General features: G+C 41.8%; 1 protein-coding gene across 2 annotated transcripts; it reads left to right on the top strand.

Annotated features, from left to right (window-relative positions):
* The first annotated feature begins 55 nt into the window (after positions 1-55).
* LOC116842494 (aminopeptidase N) lies at positions 56-9,015 on the top strand. 2 transcript variants are annotated; one of them, XM_032811798.1, is made up of 15 exons: positions 56-292; positions 748-844; positions 937-1,196; positions 1,353-1,553; positions 1,807-1,959; positions 2,264-2,590; positions 2,694-2,847; positions 3,238-3,364; positions 3,514-3,604; positions 4,130-4,313; positions 5,496-5,706; positions 5,849-6,126; positions 6,660-6,859; positions 7,105-7,281; positions 7,736-9,015. In XM_032811798.1, the coding sequence occupies exons 2-15, from the start codon at positions 770-772 to the stop codon at positions 8,190-8,192; spliced, it is 2,895 nt and encodes a 964-aa protein (XP_032667689.1). In that variant the 5' UTR covers positions 56-292; positions 748-769; the 3' UTR covers positions 8,193-9,015. The 2 variants fall into 2 exon arrangements, with proteins under 2 accessions (XP_032667689.1, XP_032667697.1); XM_032811806.1 differs by lacking the exon at positions 56-292 and adding an exon at positions 364-415 and having other exon boundaries at positions 7,736-8,192.
* The last annotated feature ends 1,021 nt before the right edge of the window (positions 9,016-10,036 follow it).

Here is a 10,036-nt window from a genome sequence, read left to right as displayed (position 1 = left end):
AGTCACGCACCTACGCTTTTCCGCACGTTTCCTTCTCGCTTTTCGGCGGTCGGGAACACGGCGACGAGGAAGCATCAGTTCGTGCGCGGCCACGCTACCACACAGTCGTTCCAGAGACACTCGGACTCCTCCGAGGAGAAAGCGAGGAAGCGAGGACAAAAGTGGTCTCTTGAGAAAAGGGTATCAAGGTCAAGCGACGTGCGGTGATAAGGTGACGTCCGAACCACCGTCGCCCTCCGCAGATCGTCCTCTGTTCTCCTCGGGCGTGCACGCCCGCTTCGAGGATCACGTCGTAAGCACTCGGGCCCGACCAGACTTCCCACGTTCGCCGTCCTGCGCGAAGTAAATCCTTCCTGCGGAGCATCAGAATCGCGATACACTCGTGGAGTCGGGATCTGATACGATTTCTATTAAGGTTGTCGCGGTTGAAAGGAAAAATCTTCCACTTGCTCTTTCAAGGAGGAACCAGGGAAAAATTGTCGTTGTTTTTTCTCATTTCCCTAAAGCTTCTCGAAAGAGATATCGCCCGAACTAATCCCTTAATCTACCGATCTGATCTTTTGGGTTTTTAAGAACTGATTTACATTATTGTTCTCTCAGAGATCCAAAACTCATTCTACTGAGATTTCGATGAAATAAACAATTTTAACTTGAAATCTAATATTTATATCTTATTCTCGCGCGCGTTCGCGAACGTTCAGCGAGTGCTCGTTTACATAAACGCTACAGATATCGACTGCAACGCAGGTTCACCCCGACACGATTCACCATGACATGGGCACCGTTGCTGGCGGGACTCGTTCTGTTGTCGGCGATACCGTCCGGCCAACCACGAAGCATCAAAGTATGACGTCGACTAATTAGAAACTAACGTATAAGTAACATAGTTATTCGGAATGAAAAGGAAGAAACCTAACTATGCTCGTGCGCTCGCAGGACCAAACGCGCTGGAAGCGCAGTATCGATCTAAATGATGTCTACTACACGAAGATGCGCCAGTATAGATTGAGAAACGAAGTCACGCCGACCAATTACTCACTGGACATCGAACTCGTCGACGAGGCCAAGTTCCGTGGCCGCGTCAAAATCAACCTCACCTGGTCCGACACCAGCGACAGGATAATCCTGAACATCCATCCGGATCTTGAAATCTCAAATACCACCACGAGACTGATTCAGTTGTCGCCCGAACTAACGTAAGCGAATGAAACACTTGGCAAGACTAACGTGAAAGCCTAATGTTGCAAATTCGCGTCTTTCGTTGTGAAAACTTTTCTCCGTTCGCTCGTCACGACGAGTCTCGAGATTCTAACGGGAACCTCTTCGTCTTTTCTTGCATATTGGCTGCGAAGGAGGCTGAACGTGCCGCCGAACGTCAATGTCGCGAGAATAGAACGGCAGCAACGGAAGTCCTGGTACATTATCCATCTGGAGCAAATGCTAAAGAAGGACTCCATCTGCGAAGTTGTGATCGAATACACCGGCAATATCACCAGTAACGAAACCGCCGGTCTCTACAAAAGCGCGTACATGGATTCCGATGGACGAAAGCAGTAAGAGTACCGACGATCCTTTTCTTAACGAGATTTCAGACAGATCAAACAGTCGCTGTGATATATATATATATTAATACTTCCTTAAATCGCTCGTTCTAGATCTTCCAAGTCTCTTTTGTAAGTCAATGAATTGAATATCGGACTTGATATCAAGTAAAACTCGAGACAGTCCGGAAGTCCGTCGTTTCTAATTCTGAACTTGGTTCGGAGACAGTAATGCAACGAGACGCCCTTATCCCTTTTGTTTCAGTACTTTCTTCGCTACTCACCTTCAATTAGACAACGCACAAAGGTTGTTCCCCTGCATGGACGAGCCGCCCTACAAAGCGACGTTCAAATTGAGTGTGGCGCGCCCCAAGAACTTGAAGACGCTCGCGAACATGCCGATAGAGTCTACCGAGAGGTATGTACAAGATTTCCCAGATAACACAATCTACTAAAAGGTGCCTTAAAGACATCCTATTTCTTTTACATGTCTTTTGAGCTTCTTCAAGAACTTTTAATAAATTTTTAGTAATTTGTGTTGTCCGAATTAAAATTGAATCCTCCATCTTCCTTCAAAATATCACACATCACGATCCTCCACTTGTCACCGGACGCGAAGATATGTCCATTCGATTCCGATGGTCTTCCTTCTCTCTTTCTCTCTCTCTCTCTCTCTCTCTCTGCGGATGTTACTTTTACACTTTGATATATTTCCCCGGAAGTTACTCCAACGGCCAGGTCCGAGACTTTTTCGAGGTGACGCCGCGGATGTCGACGAATCAGTTGGCTTTCGTGATATCGGACCTGGAGTATATCGAGCCCAAGATAGAGATCAACGAAATGGACGGACGGAAACTCCGTGTGAAGGTTTGGGGCCGTAAGGAATTCATGGAGTCGTTGGTCGACGTTCCCGACAAAGTCGCGACGATCGTTAATTACCTGCAGAACTACTTCAACAGCTCGCTCGGTTTGCCAAAATTGGACGTGATGGCGATACCTATGTACAGCGTTTCCAAAGCCTCCGATAATTGGGGTCTCATGTTCATCAAGTACGTGTACATGAACGGTACAAATAAGCCTTTCGTAGCATTTTTATCACGCGATACGTATATATCATACGTATATATACGAAGTAAACATTTCCCCTTTCAGGGAGAGCGAACTCAGAAGCCCACTTATGTGGACCACAGCTTACGAAATTCTCTATCAATGGATCGGCCAATCCGTCACGCCGTACCGTCGAAATGACGCACCGGTCATCAACAAAGCTCTCAATTCGTTCCTGGCGTCCATGACGACGATCGATGTAAGATAAAGTTTGCGCTGCTTAATTGGCTCATTTAATTCCTCATCGCAACAAGATAGAGCTATTTTTTTTTATCACGATTCTGGGAAGATTCTGTTTCGCACGTTTATATTACACTGAGAAAAATAATTTGAAAATTGATTCGTTAATTTCCAAAATTTATCTCTGTGTAAAATCAAAATTTATTTCTATGAACAAAGTTTATATTCCACAAAGAAATTTTCAAGTATTCTTTTTCTCAATGCGTTACACAAAAATCTATCGTATGAAAATACTATTTTTGTATAATATATACAAACAGTAAGAAGATGATTAGATGATTTCACTACTTTTATATGATGTAAGATCGTAGAATTTCAAATTCAAAAGTAAATGTCGAACACACTGCAGCTTAATCCGGACGAGATGGAAGGAAAGTGGCCGATGACGATGTTATATCCTTTGTATTACGAATTCGCGCAAACCGTGCCTTTCTCCAGAGTGGCCGGCATTAGGCAAGAAGCGACGTGGACGAAAGGTAATCGAGACGAATACGCGTGAGTAATTACAAGCTCGATCCTCACGAGTGTGCAACTCGAGAAGGAAAGTTCTCTCGGTCTCGAACAATTATAGGAATTATGGGAATCTGCAAAATCTATCATTTGTACTTTTACATCCTTTTTACAGTCGAGTTGGTTTTCCGAACATTCAATTATACACTGGGTCGCGACCTTTTCCAGAGGAGCGTGAGGAAGTTCTTCCATCAACAATCGAAAGAGTAGTAATTGCCTTCGTCAAGCGAGCCGGGAAGCAGATTTTAAAGCTCGAAACCACTTAGCATATCGACGTAGTAAATTGTCTCTGTAGTAAAGTCAACTGTAGACAAAAATTTTCCAATTATTTGAACTTGACAAATGGATACAAAAGCGCGATAAAAGAAAGATAAAATCGCTGGCACACACAATATATATGCACACTTACGCGTAAAAATAATTTCATTTTGTGTAACTGAATGAGAACCAGACGAAAAACTCGCTGGCGAGAAACAATACCTCTGTTACTGCGACCGTAAAAATTCGTTCGGTCGCATTAAAATTCGATTGAGGTAACTGAGAGCAACCTCCCCCACGGGAATCTTTCTGTCCCTACGACTGGGTTTTTTCATCTGGTTTTCCCCAGACAACAGAAAATTCAGTTACACTGACGGAGTTATTTTTCCGTATCACTGCTTCCCGGCTGCACTGTGCGGAAATCAATCGTAGATCTCCGTCCAACTTGAAATCGTGTCTTTCGTGCCTCACAGAGACCGCAGGACATTCTTCGCCGACGACATCTTCATTCACCTGAACGACGTGGCGAACGAAACGAACAGTCTGCCGCCCGGCCTGACCATCAACGGCATCGCCGCGCCGTGGATCAGCCGGGACAGAGTGCCGTTGGTCACGGTCATACGCGATTACGAAACTGGAAAAATTAATCTCAGCCAGGTAAGCTGGACAGAAGCGTTGTTTCCCGCAAGGACGAAGCTAGATACGATTTTCGCACGGATAACGAATAGCGGAGATGACCACGCGTGTGCTATTTACTCGCGGTCAAGGCGTTTCTCGGCAACGGAAGTCGTTGCATTTACTGTAGCGAGAATTCGCAGACTGAAACGGGATCGAGATATAGTGAAGTAAAAAATACCAGTCCACGCGAACACGTATCTAATCCTGGACATTCTTATTATATTGATCTTTAAATACGAATATCTAAACTTTTAACACAGAATAAATATATATGTTCAATAAATGTATATATATCTTTTATGTGTTAAAAATTTAAATGTTCACTTTTTTTAAGACTAAACCAATAAAAATGTCCGGGCATTGGTACTGTTACCTTAACAACTGCATTTCAATAACGATCATGATCAGATAGAAAAATCGAAAACATGGTGCCAGGCTTAAGGAATTATTTGGGACAACTGTCGAACAATGTCGCGGAAAAATGTACAACGCGTATAAGATAGAAGTAAGTGAGAATTGTAGTAATTTGGATAATAACGATAAACATCGTACAGTGAAATATTATTGCGTGATATAATCGTGCAGGCAGTCGTCGCGTTAATTATGAAACGCACAGTTACGTCCGGAACGAGCGTGTTGCTCGTCGCAAACGAAGGAATGTAACCATTGATAAGTTCGGTCGTGAAGAGGCATTTGCATACGCCTCAGTTGATTATACTAACAAGCGCTCGTCGGTCCCTGAAGCGACATGCGCTACAACTGCCGCGTCGCGTCGTTCCGAAGAAACAATCAAGGACTAATGCCTTTAGTACAAAACACGCATTGCGCAATACTTGCGAGTCTCGCTCCTATGAGAACACATAACTGATTACGCGATTATTCTGCATGCAATTCATACGCGCGAGTCTATGCGATCCCAGATTTAATAACTAAATATTTAAATGCTTGGATCATACACATTAAATTTATAGACATTTCCTTAAAGTTAAACTTTTAGATATAATCAACACACCTGTTGCAGTCCGTATATTGCAGTCTTTTTATAATTAATACATTTATGCTAATATGCTTAATGTTCGTTTAGATATAATAATGTGCGAAGAGATCAGCAAATTGAAAGAAATATCTTATTCTATTTTTCTAAAATGTTTCGCTCCCTAGAAAGTCTACTTGAGAGACGCACCTCCGCAATCAACGGCAACGATATCCTATCAGTGGGACATCCCGATCGTTATGCAGGCCGAGGATAAACTAAACTTTTTCAACACCAAGCCGACTGTGTGGCTGACGAAGCAGAACGAGCCGAAGAATTTGACCATTCCAGACATCACCGATGAGGACAATTTCATAATCGTCAATCCCGAAGAGATAGGTACGTGGACATTGCACTTTTGTACGAAAATTACAAATCGAGATAATTGTGGAGATGAAAAATCTGAATATATTGTGTAAATTTCACTACGACGCAACACTTCCGAGCGAGACTCCTAGTCGAATCGTTTCCCCCTCCGCAGGAATGTTCCCGGTAAATTACGACTCCTGCAACTGGAAGATGCTCTCGCAGTACCTGCAAGGTCCGGATCGCGAGAAGATACCGCCATTGACGAGAGCGAAACTCCTGCACGACGCGTGGAATTTGGCTTACGCCGGCGAGCTATGTTTCGGCATCGCCATGAATATGACTCTCTTTCTCAAGGAGGAGAGGAACCATGTGGTCTGGGAGCCGGTGTTCACGATGATCCACCACATCGGCCGCCGAATCGAAGGTTTGGACGTGTATTTGAAATTCGAGGTAAGTGGATGCCAATGTCGATCGAACGTCGAGCGGCATTTGCATCGATTTAAACAACACCGATGTTATAAATATATCGGTGTTAAACGGGAAAATTGATGGAGTGGGCGTAATTAATAAAGCGAGCATTAGCGTTCGCGAGCGTGATCAGCGCTGGATCTCGACGTTGAATGCTTCAATTCGCACGGCAGGTGCAATCGATATTAAATATTGATTACGCGCGTCGAATTGCATGGCGTCATATTTCATACATACACACACACACACACACACACACCCACATACATATACATAATATATAATTAATTTAAACTTAGTGAATATCAGTCGGCGCGTGTATGCGCGACCAACGAAACGTTGGCGTAAACGTAACCTTAACAAACATTCCTTGGGTTTTCATTCTTCATTTGTCTTCTCGTTATTCCACTTGAAAGTTCTCCATTCAATATATACATGTTTTTACTCCACTAATATCAAGGTATCTTGATTCTGATGACAATGAGTAAGTAATTACACGATATCAATGTAACCAGGCTTACATCAGAAGCTTGTTGAAGCCACTCTATCTAGAGCTTGGTGACAACGCGCAACCTAACGATCCCTCCTGGAAGACTCATATGCGCGGTCTCATCAAGAACTTCCTCTGTCGAGCTGGATACGAGCCCTGCGTTAAAGAAGCCCGGGATCAGTTCAAAAAATGGTTGACCGACGAGGAACCGGACAAAGGAAATCCGTTAGTAGACAGTTCCTACAAATGCGAAAGAAGACTCGACAGAAGTTTAATTAATTCACTCTCTCGAGAGAGAGATACCCGTTTCTCTGACACTTGACTCCTTTTGTTCGCGTAATTGGCATATAATTGGAGTATTTTTAGTAAACTCTTTCGAGAAAATCACGCAGACATAATAGAGTAACATAATTAAAGAAAAAAAAACGCTTTATCGATAAAAGTTGTTAGAAAAAAATTCTGCTGTACAGGGTCGCCAATAAATTCCTCTGCCCAGTGTTCAAATGGGGCACCGACGATGAATGGGAATTTGGATTGCAGCGCGTCATAAATTTCCCGCAGAATAGCTTGGCGAGGAAGCAAAACGAGCGGACCTACCTCCTGAAGACATTAGCCGGCTGTCCGAAAGACGCGAACAAGATCGAGAGGTAGGTATAATTCGCGAAATGGACGCGACTTTTTTGATTTTGCCGCGAGACAAACTCTGTGTCTATTTCGCAAAGCGCATTCGAACGGAGGTTGTACGTAGTCGCTCTCTCTTTCTCTCTATCTGTTTTTCTCTCTCTCTCTCTCTCTCTCTTTCTCTATCTATCTCACTGCCAACTCCTGCACGAGCCCGTCGTGTTCCCGATGAACTGAAACTTGCGCTTCGTTTAAAGCGAAGCGCGGTCATCTGAAAGTTTAATGCGCGGGCGTCATTTGAATAAGAAACCAAACGACAAAGGGCCGCTCGAGATAACGCGAGTCTAATTTACCCGTCCATAAATATTCCTCGCGAAAACCAAAGAGAAAAAGAGCGACGGTTACAGCAATACGAGCGAGCTCAACCATGACAATAAATAAATAAACGTCGCCTTGTTTGATTCTCCTTTCGCTCGTCAGACTGCTGCAAGTAGCCGTGTTGGATCAGAACGAGAATTTTACGGACGCGGACATCCACCTGATCTTCAGTATGTTGACCGGCAGCGCGACCGGTTACAAAACCCTCTTCAACTTCCTCATTCAGCACTGGTATACCGTGAAGGAGCGATTCGAGAACAAGACTTACTTGTGGGACGGCATCGTTAACTTCGCCACGTCGTCCTTCAACACCCAGGAAGGTTACGACATGGTGAGCAAGCTATACATGGACCACCAAAACGAGTTTGAGACAGCGGATGCTATCATCAAGAAGGCGCTCAAGGTCATCAAACAGGAGACCAAGTGGAACGAGGAGAACGTGCCGGTAATTGACGCCTGGCTCAAAGACCATCTATCCAAGGAGGACTTGGACGCGATCCTGGCTTCTACGTCCACCACCGTCCCCTCCACGACTATTATACCCACAACGACGGATTAGCCAGCTGAACGTACACGGGCGATGTTATTAGACAGGCAGAACCCGATCAAATAGACTTCAACAAACTCGAATTTGGAATGTATTACAGTATTTGATCCGCAAAGAATTAACGGTTTGTTTCTTCTCTAGAGGAATTTTTTATTCGTTCCTCTTAATGTAGTTATAGCGATTTCTCTTCATTTCTTTTTGCTAAATCAGTAATAACGTCGCTTAGATTTTGTTAATTTTTATTACATGTAGTTTTTATTAGAAATCACATCAGTGAAATCTTGCGAAATTGATAGCTCAGACACGTATACGGGTGACGGAAAACTCGCGTTTCCGGGTAAAGACTGGAACGTACACAGCATAATTAGAAAACAGTCCTGATAGATGTAGACTAAACTTAAAAGCAACGAAAAGTTTGAAAGTAATATTGTATTATAGTTAAATTTTTATTTTTGTAAGGCAAATGAAAATCGCAATATCGCTCGTGATGTATTTATTTCGTTCGGTACGGGAGTGGAACGTTCCTCCCTGAAAAAATTATGCGGAAACGTAATACTCATAATTATTGAAAAATTTAGTTATAGGATTTAGTATAACGCTGTCTCTCGCTAAGTAATAAAGAAAGAAAGTTAGTAATTTTAAAGCTAAACATATTGCAAACTTTGGAACTTTATTAAATATATTACACAATATGAAAATACATGTGAGTTTATAAAATTAGAGAATATATACGCCATACAATAAGATGAAAACTGATTAAAGGTGTTTTAGAGCAAAAAATGGATTAAGTTCTTGTATATGTATAGATGATACAATAAAACGACCCTACAAAAGATTTTCAAGCAGTCCTTGAATGATATATTTGACTGAAAAATCCTGTCACTTTAAAAAATATTTTTTATTTATTACTTTATGAAATTATTATCTAAATAGCATACTGTGTTCTTATTATATCAGTAATTATTAAACACTCAATTGCGCTAACAGACTGCCTGGCGCCATCTAGCAGTATCGAATAGAAACTCGTTCGTCGAGAAAGGTGAGTTGGTTAAGTATAGTTTGAGTCTCGGCTAAATAGGTTCCGATATCGACATTTAGTTTTAAATTCGTCTCCATCGTCAAAGAATTGAAATCGTAGTACAACTCAACAAGGGTCAAGCATCTTCCATCTGTTTTTCAAATAACCCTGGTAAAAAAAGTTTGCCCTGGTAAGTTCGTTTTCTATCGTTTTGAATATGGATTTGTAAAATCACAAATGTTAATAGTATTCTATTGTATACAATAGAATACAATAGATAGTGAATAGATAGAATTTCTATCGTCAGTTTCCTATATAATACAAATAGAACCCGATTCTTATAGAACCAGATAAAATATGATAGGATTTATATCTGATGCTTGCGAATGCTGACGTTTGCGAACGATAGACCTTATAGAAAACAATACAAATTGATAGAAATTCTATCGTTCTCAATCGTTCTTTATCAACTTTTTTTACCAGAGTAGTGTGATTCAACGGATGGTCAGTATTTAGGTACTTTTTTTTAAATTGAAATCAGAGAGAAGCATGAGAGCGGCCACCAACCTGATAGCGCTATCAATTTGAATAGTTTTCTTTAAGCTATATCGTTCACGCTCGCAAGTTCAGATATGAATCCTATCGTACTTTATCTGGTTATACCCGATTTTGTATTCTATAGGAAACTAACGATAGAAATTCTATCAGTATCTATTGTATATGATAGAATTCTATTGTATTCTATTGTATTCTATTGTATATGATAGAATACTATTCACATTTTGTAAATTCACGAACCAAATCCATATTCAAAACAATAGAAAATGGTTATTTTTAT

Source organism: Odontomachus brunneus, unplaced genomic scaffold (assembly GCF_010583005.1).
Source record: "Odontomachus brunneus isolate Ranch 3 - 2012 unplaced genomic scaffold, Obru_v1 Obru_scaffold_002, whole genome shotgun sequence".
NCBI lineage: Eukaryota > Metazoa > Arthropoda > Insecta > Hymenoptera > Formicidae > Odontomachus > Odontomachus brunneus.
The sequence above is the reverse complement of the archived record's forward strand: the minus strand, read 5'-3'. Positions and strand labels throughout refer to the sequence as shown.